Source organism: Pleurodeles waltl, chromosome 10 (assembly GCF_031143425.1).
Source record: "Pleurodeles waltl isolate 20211129_DDA chromosome 10, aPleWal1.hap1.20221129, whole genome shotgun sequence".
NCBI lineage: Eukaryota > Metazoa > Chordata > Amphibia > Caudata > Salamandridae > Pleurodeles > Pleurodeles waltl.
In genome coordinates, this window is record NC_090449.1 from 34,496,540 (window position 1) to 34,511,895 (window position 15,356).

A 15,356-nucleotide genomic window follows, 5' to 3' on the forward strand; every position below is an offset into this window, starting at 1 on the left:
CCCTTTTTGAAACCTGGATATAGAGAGGGTCTTAGCTGCCTTTCAACTACCCATGACCCCACTATTGGGCTCTCACAACTTTTATCGAGTGCCCTCTGCTGCACATTCTTTAATCTAGAACTCTGTTCCCCCAGAACATGTTTTGTTCTAAACCTTTAAGGACATATTTAAGAAAAGCGGTGCCGCACACAGTACAGCACCACTTTTCTTGCGCCCTTTACCACCCTCCTACCGCCACCATGTGGGTGTTGTATTTGAAACATGGCGCACCATGGCGCATGGTAGGGGGCAACAGCGTCATTTTTTATGACGCTATTGATGTACTCTTCAGGAGTAGCACCAAAATCTTGGGGCTACTCCTGCAGAGTACATAGGGGCCCATTGTAATCAATGGCATGCACCCTTTTAACGCCTGCTCTGAGCAGGGGTTAAAAGTGCAGAAAAAATGACGCAAAGAAATCTGTTAGATTTCCTTGCGCCATTTTTTTGCCCCCCCTAACGGGGGAATGCCCCCCTTGCATACATTATGCCTGGCGCAGGCATAATGTAACGCAAAGGGTTACAAAGAGGCACAATGCATGCATTGCGCATATGACGCAGGGATGTTGGCCATATAACAAAACATTAGTGTAAAAAAAAGGACGCTATGTATTGGTAGATGGCACTTGGGGCTCTTAAATATGCCGCTTAGTTTCTTGTGGTTCATAACTGTTTCTCACCCCCTCACCGGCTTGACAGCCTCTTCTAAATGGCCAGATCTATGAATTTGATCAGTCTAACGTAATATGTGTACAGGGCCAGTCTGGTCTTTAGGGCAACCTGACAGTGCCAGAAAGACTGGTCTGTCACTGAGTCACTGAGAGGTTTGTGGGTGGGCCATATTTGTGAGTAATTGTGGCACTCTCTTGTGGTCTGGGGTGCATTTGTTACTGTTGATGGCCCTGAAATTACTACAAACAATGTCTGCAGTAAGCACACATGCATTTCCAGCACCCCATACCTTGCAAAAACATATATGCAGCATATCTTTACAAGCTCAACACTGACCCGGTTTGTAAATGAGGGCTACTCTTATAGCCATTTGTGGCATTTTTATTTTGTGCCCTGGCCTATTTTCCGTTTCTGTCCAAGCCTGTGTGTGCATTCCTGTTGCTGTGCCTGAATGTAATCCGACTGGCATGATTCTATTGTACCACTTTGAAAGGCTACTGAAAAACCAGCGCCCGACATTCAAGAGACAGCAACAGCCAAAGATATTCAGCCAAACAGCAGCAGAACTTTAAGCAGGTGCAAGAACCAAGTAGAATCTATCCAATATTCATCATCAACAAAACAAGCATTCGAAGGCACCCAGGAGAAATGGCCCAATCAGTGGCCACTGTACCCATGCAAAGACACCTGGAACCAAATAGCCAATCAGGGACCACTGTACGCATTAAAGATTCCCAGGAGCATAGGGCCAATGAGGGAGCAGTGTGTGCATGCAAAGACACATGGAAATATCTAGCTAATCACGGACCACTATATGCATATAAAGACACCTAGGGGCATAGGGCCAGTCAAGGACTACTGTACTCATGCAAAGACACCTTGAACCATCTAGCCAATCAGTGACCCCGTACGCATATAAAGTCACCCAGGAGCATAGGGCCAATGGGGGACCCCTGTGTGCATGCAAAGACAGATGGAAATATCCATCCAATCAGGGACAACTGTGCACATATATAAGCACAGAGGACCACTGTAGGCATATAAAGGCACCCATGAGCATGGGGTTAATCATGGACCACTGTGCACATCTATAAGCACAGAGGACCACTGTTGACATATAAAGGCACCCCCAGGAGCATGGGGTTAATCAGGGACCACTGTGTGCATACAAAGACACATGGAAACATCTAGCCAATCAGGGACCACTGTGCGCATATGAAGGCCCAGAGGAGAATTTTGCCAAATCAGGTATCACTGTGTGCATGCAAAGACACATTGAAACATCTAGCCAACCAGGAAGCACTGTATGCATAAAAGACACAAGGAAACATCTAGCAAATCAGAGACCAATGTATGCATGCAAAGACACATGGAAACATCTGGGTAAACTAGAACTACTGCACACATATGAAAGCACAGAGGAGAATCTGGGCAAATCAGAGACCACTGTGTGCGTGCAAAGACACATGGGAATATCTAGCCAACCAGGGACAACTGTATGCATCAAAAGAAAAGGAAACAGCTAGCAAATCAAAGACCAATATACGCATGCAAAGACAAATGGAAACATCTAGGTAATCTGGAACCATGGTATGCATATGATGCCACAGAGGAAAACCTGCCCACATTCGGTACCACTGTACACATACAAAGACACAGGGAAACATCTAGCCAGTCAGGGACTACTGTATGCATATGAAGGCACAAAGGAAAATCTGGCTAAATCAGGGACCACTGTACGCATGCAAAGACACATGAAAAAATCTAGCAAATCAGGGACTACGGTACGCATGCACATGGAAACTTCTAGCCAATCAGGGACCATGGTACGCACATGAAGGCACCAAGGAGCATCGGGCCAACCATGGAGCACAGTATGCATCAAAGACACATGGAAACATCTAGCCAATCAGGGACCACTGTACACATGCCAAAACTCATGGAAACATCTAGCAAATCAGGGACCACTGTAGGCATTTGAAGGCACAGAGGACAATCTTCCCCAATCAGACACCACTGTTTGCATGCAAAGACACATGGAAACATTTAGCCAAATAGGGACCACTGCGTGCATGCACAGGCACATAGAAGCATCTATGCAGTCAGGGACCTCTGAATTCATGCAAAGGCAAATAGAAACATGAGGGGCCACTGTATGCATATGAAGGGACTCGGGATCATCAGGCCAATCATGCACGCATCTAGCATACAAAGACACCAGGAAACATCTAGCCGACAAAAGACCACTGTATGCATATGAAGGAACCCAAAAGCTTCTCTCCAATCAGGGACCACAATATGTAGGCAAAAGTGCAAGCAGTATTTAGTGAGGTTGGCTGTCCTCAGGCATGTCTTTTTGCGTGATATATGGTACACGTATGTCATGGTAAGTTCTCCTGCCTCCCTGTTAAAACAATGGAAGGTGAACCCTTCTAATTATAACACAACCCAAGTAACTGGAGTTTCAAATATGACTTGTGTATTGCATGTGTTACAATTAAACCAGAGATCATGTGTTATTTAGGTGACATTAATCCATGACTTTTGCAGCTGCAGCTGAACAAAATATTTTATTTGGTAGCTCCCTGTAAAAATCTGATGTGTAACTAGCACACAGATGATGTGGATGGGGTCTCTACACTGCAGATTTTATCTCAGAACCACATCACCTATAAATACGAATACGCTCAAGTTAAACATGGTCCTAACTTACACTTCTTTGACTAGTGCCTGATTTAGAAATCAGTAGAAGGGTTACTCCGTCAAAAGGGTGACGGATATCCCATCCGCTGAAGTCTAAATCCCCTTATAGCCTATGCGATTTAGATTTAAACAGACGAGATATCCATCACTGTTGTGAGGGAGTGACCTGTCCGTTGAGTTCTAAATCAGGCATTTTGGCAGAGGGGAATACTCCGTCTACAATCCCATTATTTCCTATAAAGCTCGTAATATGGCAGACGGGATATCCATCATATTTATGACAGAGTATTTCATCCGCCAAGATCTAAATCAGGCCCTTAGAGACAAACCGATCAGACTTGCACAACATATTCATTGTGCAATTCATGCGTGTAAGTGCATGGAATTCTCTAGGGACATGTTGTCAATGCCACACAATGCTTATCACAGCTGTTCCATTGAATTTGACAATGCACTGTAGCGACTGGAAAGTAATGCAATGAAATATCTATAATGTGAACTTGCAAAATGCTAGCAGGGAAATCTAAACATCCCAGAGGAATTCGACAAGTCTACCACAATGTGCCTTCTATCTGACATATATAGAATGCCATCATCCATCCAAAATCGATTAATGTGCTAATTTCAATTTGTATAAGAGGCGCCAAGAGTTATTGTTACTTACATTGAACTAAAATCGCTTTCACAACGCAGTATAGTGCAGGTCTTTGTGTCAGTCAGGGGTGCTGATACATCTCAAACAACCGCGCATCCAGAGCCCCCAACATCTTCACCAGGCGGTGAAGTGCCCAAATTAAGCAGATATTGCCAGGGTTCAGGGGTGTGAAGACGCATTCCAATTTGTCTACAAAGATACCTATGTTCCTTACTGCTTCAGTGAGAGGACATCACTCAACATGCACATTTTAAGTGCAGTAGAAGACCACTGAGGCTCTAGAACAACCCAGTTTAAAAAATAAATATATTTGCCGAAATTAGTACCTACTCAGTAAACATATGAGACTGGGAGACAAATTCAGACTTTACGTGCCACTGAAAGTAAATTCTTCGCATACGCTATATTCCTGCCTGCTGCCCCTCTTCCTCTTTCCAGCCTTACCTCCCCTCCCTTACCTCCATTCTCCTGGAAACCCTTCCCTTACCCCCTCCCATATCTCCGTTCTCCTGGACAACCTTCCCTTATCCCCCTACAACTCCCTTCCCTTACCTCCCTTACCTCTCCTCTCCTCCATTACCTCCCTTCTTCTGGACACCCATCCCTTACCCCCCCTTCGTTACCTCCCTTCTCCTGGACATATTTCCCTTACCTCCCCTCCCTTCTCCTGGACAACCTGCCCTTACCTCCCTTCCCTTCCGTTACCTCCCTTCCCTTACCTCCCCTTTGTTACCTTCCTTCTTCTGGACACCCTTCCCTTACCTCCCTCCCCTTACCTCCCTTCTCCTGGACAACCTTCCCTTACCTCCCCTCCCTTTCTCCTGGACAACCTTCCCTTATCTCCCTTCCCCTAACTCCCTTCCCTTACCTCCCTTTCGTTACCTTCCTTCTTCTAGACACCCTTCCCTTACCTCCCTTCTCCTGGACAACCTTCCCTTACCTCCCTTCCCTTACCTCCCCTTTGTTACCTTCCTTCTTCTGGACACCCTTCCCTTACCTCCATCCCCTTACCTCCCTTCTCCTGGACATCCTTCCCTTACCTCCCTCCCCTCCCCTTACCTCCCTTTCCTTCCCTCCCCTACCTCCTTTCTCCAGGACACCCTGCTTAGACACTCAGGCCTCATTTATGAGGCCAGTAGTGCAGGGTGACGCAGCAAGTTCCATGCTGCCCTGCCCGCACCACCGGGAAAGGGCAGAAATGCACCGTATCTACAAGATAAAGCCCACTTCTGTCCTCTCTCCCTGCGCTGATACACAAATTGCAACATGGTGCAAGGACGCCTACATTGTGGGTATGATTGTTTTTGTGCAGGAAGGGAGAACTTCCTGCACAAAAACAATCACAAGCGGTGTTTTCCTCTTTCTATGTGTGCTGCAGGATGCAGCACACATAGAGGAAACAATGTGGAGAAACAAAGATATTTTTTCCTGAATTTGCGTCACCCCTGAAATGGCCAAGGAATCTAAGGAATGAATCATATTCCTTTGGGTTTCATGAGCATTGCTTAGTAACACCCAGCGCAGCACCCATGGAAAGCCCCTTTCACGCAGTTTTGCATGAAAGGGGTCCATGTTTACAAGGCCATGAAAAGCCACGCAAAGTGGCTTTGAGTGGCCTTGTAAATATGGGCTGGCACACTGCACCACCGAAGCGTAAAATAAATAACGCTCTGGTGGTGCAGTGAGTCGCTAGGGCCTCGTAAATGAGGCCGTCTGTCTTGTTCCCCACCTAGATACTGACCGTACCCTCCAGTCAGCATGGTTAATCCCTGCCATTGACCCTAATGCTATCCTTAAGATGAGTTTCTCCTTTGAGATAATGAGTATATCCCAAACCTGTAATTACAGCATGTAGTATGTGTCTACAACTCAAAATGTTACCAGCCTACTTTAAGCTCCAAGTTCCTCTATGTGCATTGTCTAACCATCCTTTTGTAGCACTAACTGTGTTGGTCCACTACAACCTTGAAAAGCACTCCGTGCTGTTCACCTGGACTATATTCGCCCTACCTACAAAACAAAATAAATTTACTTCAGCAACTTTGTGGAGAAATTGGCAACCACAAGGGATGGTTGTTGTTAACCACCAGGTGGAATGTCTCACAGGTGCAAATCATGTAGGATTTGGCAGCATCTCTCCATGAATGCACAGATTTACAGGACTATTCGGAAGGAAACCGGTCCATTCGGGAAGGTATTCCATAGTTCCTCGGTATGGACCGCAAGGGGTGGGGTCTTAACTAGAAGTGTATAAACCTATAAACCATGGCAGTGGCAGCAGAATGATGTCTGAGAGCTATGTGGTGACTACTGAAACAAAGTGACACTTTTGGATGAACTTATTATTGCCTTGGAAACACCTAATACTGCCCCAGCATTTCGAGTGCTTTAAAAATTATTTTTAAACACATTGTTTAAATACAATATTTTTCAGGATTCACTGTCTGGGTTTGAGGGTGATAACGGGAAACATCCTGAACAACTAGGTCTAAACCAATACTTGCCTGAACCACTACTGCTAAACAACTAAAAAGTCTCTACAACTAAGTACTGAACAACTACTGTCTAAACAACAATTGTGCCTGAATACCAATTGCCTGAACAACTAATTTTAAGGTAAGGTTTTCTTTTTGGTTTTTATGGTTTATTAGTTGTTTAGAATATATATATATATAGATATATATGTATATATATATATATATATATATATATATATATATATATAAATATACATATATATCTATATATATATATTAGATGTTCAGGCAATTGGTATTCAGGCACAATTGTTGTTTAGACAGTAGTTGTTCAGTACTTAGTTGTAGAGACTTTTTAGTTGTTTGGCAGTAGTGGTTTAGGCTATAGTTGTTTAGGACCTAGTTGTTCGCATTTGAGTTACATTGAAGTTTCCTGAATGTAATCTTTTGTGTCATATGATTCGACTTAGGTTTTCGTTAATTATAGAACAACAACAGTCTATTATTAATTTTATTTCTATTTTCTGTCATTTTTAGTAGAGCAGGGCTTGGGGTTTACTTATGAATTTTAAGGATTTTTTTTTAAATATATGTTTTATATAGTGTAATGGTTTTATATAACTAAACAGTAAGTTTTAGTAACAGTGGGACTTTGGGCATGATCATCTTATGGCCATCACCAGGGTCTTGAATGGCACTAACTGCCCACATGACCAATAAGATACGCTTTGTCAGGAGAGGCCTGAACCCTAGTCTTTGACTTTGATATCATAGACCCTACTAGGCCCAAACCCTTTGAATATCCCGGTGGCATCCAGCCTATGAAGAACTATAAGAGCATCTTGCCAAACATTATAGGAGTGGGGGTTGTGTTATACGTGTGCCTTATGTCTCACACCCCAGAGAACACCTGCTAGTGTAAACGAAACTGGAACTAGGGGCCAGACTTACAAACTGCGGGCATATTTAAGAGCCCCTAACGCCACCGAAGCTTCACTTTTCGTGACGCTCCGGTGGTGCTAAGCACTGCTCTACATTTATAAGGAGGTGTAACGCCATTTTTTGTGGCGTTACGCCTCCTTGTAGGGGTGGCGTTAGCATGGCAAAACAAGGAGGAATGCTTTTATTTCTCTGCATTTTGCAGCGCACATAGATGTGCCAAATCGCTATTTTAGATTGTTTATTTGTAGGAAGGGACACCTTCCTGCACATAAACAATCCATCCCCTCAACGCAGACAGCCTTGCACTATGGTGCAAGGATGCCTACATTGGCGCTAGGCAGCTTAATTCAGCGCCAGTGCAGGGGGAAACATAGGGGTGCGCCATATTCCTCTAAATCCGGCGCACCTGTGCGTTGCAAAAGGGGCACAGTGCGGAGCTGCTATCTTTGGCACAGCACTGCGCTGTGCCACTTTAGCATAAATCTGGGCTTGCATCTTTTAGTACATAAAGTAGTACTCTTACAGTGTAACTCCCATAATACAAAATGCAATTCACAAACCTATTGCCGGAGGCCTCAACCTCTTCTATCTTTTATTTGCAAAGATCGCCACCAAGGTGGGGGAGATCTCCTCACATATAGGTATACTTTGTAGTAGAAATGTGGAAGAGGCTAGGGGAGTGGTAGGTAAACGGGGAATTAATTACTATTAAATGGGAGTCATTTAGGGAAATTGAAGAAGGGAATTGAGAGGGAAATCATACCACAAAATATACACCCACAAAAGAGTAAGACAATTACAATTCACAAACTGCACTTCTAAAGTTACTATAGCCCTAAAGGTGTCAAAACAGGCTCAAATGTTCTCCAACCAAGCCTTGGAGTCAGTCAAGAATCACATATGGCCACTCACTATTCTTACAGCACACTTCTATTGAAAACAATAGAGGCAAAGAATTAAGATATCCCCTCATATTAAATTCAGTAAATTAGTTTAATGCATAAAATTATATATAATTGCAGTTTTTATTAATGTTAACGCTAACATTGCACGTTTATTACAGCCCCCACTGTCCCACTAATTCTTTCCTTCTTTGTTTCTAGTGGCCATTTTGGGAAGCCCAGCGAGAAGAGAACACAGGACCTGACCTTGCTCCAAAGGTCATAGCTTGCAAGACGTAAGCAGTCGAGTTACCTGAACAAGTCATGGCAGCTGCCATGCCCCTGCTGCAGTCTGTCTCTGTGATGGCCTCCACCGTACATTCTGTATTGTTCTGTCCTTTGCACGTGACGTCTTTGAGCCACTTACTGTCAGATCCCGCCTTCTCCCCTGGGTACTTTGCAACCTTGGACCCACAGTTCAGTGTATTGCAGATAAAACCACCATAGTTCTGCAACCATTCGCTGCTGCAGACTTTCCACCAGCGATACCTGAAGAGCACTTCCACCATCCCAGCGCAGGGGCTGCGCCCGTTGACCAGCCGGTACTCCAGACTCCCTTAACACCACAAGGTTAAACGAGAGAGAAAGAGGTTTTAAGAGATGTAAACATTGTGGCAGTCGAGGAACACTCTGTTTAGCATGGCAGCTCTCTCAAACACTAGGTCACACCAGAAATTCACATTTTCATACCTCAAGTTGAACCACAAGCAGGGTCTCTTTCTTGTGACTGTCATCAACATACTTGGTTAGGGACCTAGACTGAGCCCCCCGGCTCAGCTTGGTTCACACACAGTCGGTGAACAAACCTCTACAGTGGAAAAAATCAGTGATCCCTTTCTTGAAATTAAATCATATATCTAACCCTAGAGATGATGCCTACGATACTGCAATAATCTCTGGTTTTAATATGTACTCCTGGAAATGTATGTGAATTTACAATTGCGACTGTTCTGAGGCATTTCCGCAGCTGTATATGGGCACAGTGAATACAAGGAAAGTCATTGTGTTTTTTTCCAGGGCAATATATTGTTTTCTCTTGGAGGGATGTATTCCCTCCATACCATCAATTTAAGGGGTCTTCCTTCTCTTAACCTTCCCACAAGGGCCGGACAGGGAACCCAAAGCAGCCCTGGCAAATTTCATCAGACCGGCCCCCAATAGAGTGAATACCGACCGAGCACAGCAAGTGAGTCTGACCACTTCATGATAGAGTTGCCAGTCGTGGCTCGCAGGCACTAAAAGGGGTGGGGTGGCGTAGCGCGTGGCGGGAAGGTGGGAGTGGAGGGGAGTGGGATCAATAATAATAAAACAAAAAATATATATAAAAAATAAAACTTACCTGCTCCTCTCCCGCGCTACTCCTCTCTCTCCCTCATTGCCTCAGGCAGGCACAGGGTACCAGCCTGCCCTGCGCCAATCCTGATGCTGCTCATAGTAGCATTAGTATTGACTGGGAGCCTGTGCAGGCTCTCTCCAGCCCAGCAACTGTGTTGCTGGGCTGGAGAGAGCCCTGTGTGCATGTGAGTTTGGCCGGCCCGAGACGGCCAGCCAAACACACATGCGCACTGAGAGAAGTGCACAGTGCACCCCCCTCGTCCTGGTCATACCCCATGGCCCCGCCCCTTAAACAACCAAACGATAATAAACAGTTTATTATCGTTTGGTTGTTAAAGGTTTGCATTAGGTATCTGTCTGTCTTGATGGGAAAACGTAAAGGGGAGCATGGGAAGGGGGGTTCCTGTCGGGAGGCCCCCGCCCCCAAGCTGATAACAAGTTATCTCACTTCTATGATGGGTGCTATTGAGTCGGAGATAGGGAGGGTGGAAGCTACCCTAGTATCAACCTTGGAGAAAACAGGAAAAGGCGAGACAGAAGAAAGGCCCCCCATACAAAATCTCCAGTAACCAGGATAGGAAATCCTTGTGTCATAATAGATACAGACCCTCAAATTGATCAAATTACTCCAATGATTTCGGAGAGTCCACCTCTAAACAAGAGTAGGCATGTGATTTCCCGCCATACTGCAGACTCCCCTTTAGATTTGGCTTTGCCATTGGTAAAATCTAATGTTTTAGGAAAAGATTCATTAGGAATTGAGAACATAAAGGGGAAGACATAAACATAATCGTCAATCAAAACTATTGAGAAACAGGCAAGAGAGACTAAGGGCAGATGTATCAAGCGATTTTTAATTCGCAAACGGTGCGAATCGCAAAATTCGGCTGTTTGCGAATGCAAAAATGCCTTTCAGAATGTATGAAAGGCATTCGCAGTGCAATTTTAAGGAATTGCTAAAATAGCGATTCCTTAAAATTGCGACCCCATTTAGAGAATCGCAAATTACGATTCTCTAATTAGGGAATCGCAAATAAGGGATCCTTATTTGCGATTTCCAAAGCACATGTATCAAGCATTTCCTAAATGCAAATTGGGCATTTAGGAAATGCAATTACCACCAACAAAAGTTTGGTGGTAACCATGTGCAAATTTTAAAAATGCATTTTAAATGCATTTTTAAAATTGACATGTAGCGCACACATGCCCCTAAGGCATGTGTGTGCTTCACATGTCCGTAAAAATATTTTTGGGGTGCAGCAGAGGGGGCCTTAGGCCCCCAGCACCCTGGGATTTGCATTTCCTAACTTGCGAATTCCTAACTGGAATTCGCAATTTAGGAAATGCAAAACCATTTGCAGCAGGCCCATAGGTGCGAATGGGGTCGGATTCTCTATTTGCGATTCGGTAATAGCATTTGTGAATATTAAGAAATCGCTATTACCGAATCGCAAAAATCATGCACACCATTTTGCATTTCTTAAATAGCGATTTCTTAAAATTCGCTATTTAAGAAATGCAATTAGTTTTTTTGATACATCTGGCCCTATACCCTTGGAATTTTCCAAGGACTATCTTACCCAGTTTGAAAATCACTTTAGTGGCATAAGGAAGTTATGTACCTTGGTTCTGGAAAGAGTGGCTATCCTTGAGGAGAAGGTTGACTCGTTATCAATGGTATTGAAAACCACCATTGATGAGAGTGGAACCCCATCATAACTCTGCTGATTCTTTAAGCCCAGTAGTCCAGGCTACTCTCCCAAAACAAAATGATAGGACGAATCCTGCTCAGAATTTAACTTTAATGCCTGTGAATTCTGTGGCAAAAGATTATCCCATAAATATGCTATCCCAGCGGAGACTACCCATTCGGGAGGATTATGAGGGCTCGGCGCAGTCTTTGTCAGTAGCACCTACATTAATGTATACTAGAAATCAAATATCTTATCCAAGGCTGCCATTGGCTTGTGTTCCATATGTTTTAGTTCTGGAAAATGTGCCCATACTAGAAAGCTCACATCCTGAATCCCATGCATCACTGCGTAATAAAGTCATACATTGGGTTGGAAAGTATTGGGGGCGGAGGGCAGACCTTTTTAAGGATATTCTAACTGTAAGAAGGGTCCCCTGGATTGGCTTGTCACCCAAGTCTTCAAAAGGGGACTGTATAATTATACATTTCAGGAGTCCGTGGTTAGTTAATTCTCTGTATCATCACTTTTCAACCACAACGCAGTCTGTAGGATCAATTAGACTACAACGTTTGACAGAGTTTATTCTTCCTTCACCCCAGCCTCATTTGCCTAATTTAACTGATTTGGGTAAACAGAATAATAGCCATTCTTATGACTTTGAGCTCCGTGATAGTACCTTGATACTGTCCAATAGATTTGAACCTTTGGGCTCTCTAGAGCAATTAGAATGACCATCAGTAACTGGGCTCTCCCTAGAGGAGAACCTAGAGACAGCCACACTGCAGCAATCTAATTTGTACCTCGAGGGAGCTTCCAATATGTCTGATATGCCAGTTTCAGGGATTATTTCCTGGAATGTGGCAGGATTAAAATAAAAAATGGAAAGTCCCGAATGGCTAAGATTAGTGACAGAGAATCTATTTATTTGTTGCCAAGAGACCTGGCTTATAGAGTCCCCTTATATTAATGGCTACACTACATATAGCGTCCCTACCACTAAGTCCTCCATGGGCAGAGCTAAGGGAGGTTTGGTCACCTTTGTATCAGTAATGGCAAAGGGGGTGGATGTGCATGTTATTGGCACATCTCCTTTTTTTTGGTTTTATTTCTGAAATTAGCAGAAAATGTTAATGTATTGTTGATTAACTATTAAAATAACACTTTTGATCCTGCAGATACCAGTTTGATAGACAACTTTGAGATGACGATACATAAGGCAATGAATATAGGCAAGGAGGAATTAAGAATAATATGGGTTGGTGATTTTAATGCCCATTTATGTGAAATAGAGTATTTAGATTGCTGTGGGCAGCTTGATGAATATGATTGCCGTATGCAGCACTTTAAACACTCTCCTTCTGGGAACGCTCTCAATCGTGTGATAGCAGCTAATGCTTTGCTCTTTCCAACACCATTAACAAAGGGGGTACCAACATTCATAAGGGGAGATGCTCACACTATAATTGATTTTATTATTTATTCTAGAGAACTTGTCCCCTTTGTTGGGCACTTTAGGGTGACACTAACCTGTGTTAGCGACCATAACCCTCTAACCCTGGAAACAAACCTGGCTCTGAATAGTGATCTAAGAGTAGAGGAACAACACCCAGACATGAAGCTCTCAATGCGGAAAGGTCTGACTACTAAATGGGAAAAAATAGATAACAGTAGCTTTTTTAAAGATCTAATGCTGGATAAATGGACGGATGTTATGACAGCTCTGGGCGAAGATATGCCCCCCCACGAAATCATTCATGCCTTTTCTGCACTGACGAGGTATATGGCCGAAAAGCTGCAGTGCCCCAGTACTAATAGGAAAAGAGGACCCCGATGGTTTAATCATGCATGCACCTCTGCATTAAAAATCTTAAAGAGAACAACCAATTTTTCTCCCCAAGACCGACATGCTATTAAAATTGCACGAAAGAAATATAAGTACTTGCTACTAGAAAGGCCGAACTGAGAGAGTCTGCTCGGGCCGATTTGATTGAAGCGAGTAAAAATAGAGACACAACCAATTTTTGGCGAGTGGTCAATTCTCCTCTATTGAATGATCAGATGGAAATAGGTATGGGCACTGTTATTCCAGCACAAACCTGGGTGGATCATTTTTTTAAAACTTTTACTCTAGAGAATAATGCCCCCCAAGATAATGCTACCTGTTTTTTGACAATGATAGATGTCCCAATCAGTGTGGCTTTTACTAACACAATAAGTGTAGCTGATGTGAAACAGGCTATCCAAGATTGCCCCTCTGATAAAGCCCCGGGCCAGGACAGAATTCCGTCTGATTTATATAAAGCGCTCCCAGATTTTTGGGGACCTTTGCTTACTAATGTTCTGAGATCTGCCATGACTGGCCCGTTAGTAGACACTTGGAGAGAGGCGATAAGCGTTCAACTCAATTTCAAAGAGCCATAGATGCCGTTTTGAGATTTTCGAAAAAGTTGGGACATAAACCTGTAAAAGAGATGGTGACTGTTTTTACTAGCAAATGTCTTTCCATTGCGACATTTGGAGCAGGGGTCTGGGGTCATGCTGAATGCTCGAGCCTCCAGGTTGTGGAAAATAAGTTCCTAAGGAGGTTATTGGCAGTTCCGCCACCAACTTCAGTAGCATGAAGAAGTGGGCTTGAGAAATATATCTGATCATATAAAGCTTCAACCTATATTGTTATGGCAAAAAATGTGGGCAAAACCTGAAGCCCACTTATGTAGAATGGTGATCCAGGACTGCCTCTTACTATCTAGATCACTGGACATACCCTGGCTTACATATGTTCAATCTATCCTCTCTTCCCTTGGATTGGGGGAGTTTTTCCTTAAACCGGAATTACTGTCAAAGCGGGATATTAGAAGGGTAAAGAGAATGTATTGGAACCAAATATCTGATTTAAAGCAAAATACAGGGAAATAAAAAGATAATGTGAGGATCCAATCCCAGCAATTTTATCCAAAGCTATATTTGGACATTACTAATTTTGAACGACAAAGGTTCCTACTTACCAGGTTACGTCTGAATTTAATACACCATCTGGTAGCATTTCCTACTGGTGGGAACTGGTTTAAGAACCTTCCACTGTGTTGCTGTGATGGAAAAACATCTCAAAGCACTTTGCACTTTATACTCTTTTGCACTTTTTATGACACCCCAAGAAAAAGGTTTTTACGGCCTATTTTTCTGTCTAAAAGCATTAGAACTAGCCGCCTTGCTTTTTTGCACTTACATGATTTGGGTGACATAGAGACAATACAGGCTGTGTTAAATTATATATATGCTGCTCTTAGAATTTGAAAGTTGCATCAATAATGTTATTTTGCTAATTCATTGCCAACATTTTGTATTTATGTATTTATTGTGTGCCTTTTATGTTTTTTATGAACCGAATAAAGTATTAAAGAAGAAGAAGAAAGGTTTGCATCCATCCTGCACTCATCCTGCCAACACTCATACCCTCTATTATGACGCTTGTAGGAATAGAAAAAGGCCAATTGTCAACAACACCTAGCTATCTGACCCAGGAATAGGCTGCAGGTGCCAAATGTTTTGGACAAGAAAATGCCAACTTTCTAAAAGTGGCATTTTCAGAAGTGTTACTTAAAATCTGACTACTTTAAAAGAGGGCTCTATATTACAATTCTACAGACACTAAACATGGCCTTCCTGCTCCCAATCAAAAGTTATCACTTATTAATTCTAATAAGGCAACCCAATGTTATCCAATGTAAGAGGTGGGCATTGCATTAGTGAAAAACAATTGTAGGCATTTTCCACTACCAGGGCATGTAAACTTTTAAAGTACATGTTCAACCTTTTTAAATACAATGCTCCCTGCCCAATCTGGTCTTTAGGGCCTACCCTAGGGGTGACATATATATTAAAAATGAAGGTTTAAGTC

At 43.2% G+C, this 15,356-nt stretch overlaps 1 protein-coding gene across 2 annotated transcripts in view; it reads right to left on the minus strand.

The window, feature by feature from the left end:
- Positions 1–15,356, minus strand: part of LOC138260993 (scavenger receptor cysteine-rich type 1 protein M160-like) — a 179,749-nt gene that overhangs the window by 85,897 nt on the left and 78,496 nt on the right. For both annotated transcript variants that reach the window (XM_069209573.1, XM_069209572.1), the window contains exon 10: positions 8,683–8,985. In XM_069209573.1, coding sequence (XP_069065674.1) covers positions 8,683–8,985 — 303 coding nt within the window. The remainder of the gene's footprint in view (positions 1–8,682; positions 8,986–15,356) is intronic.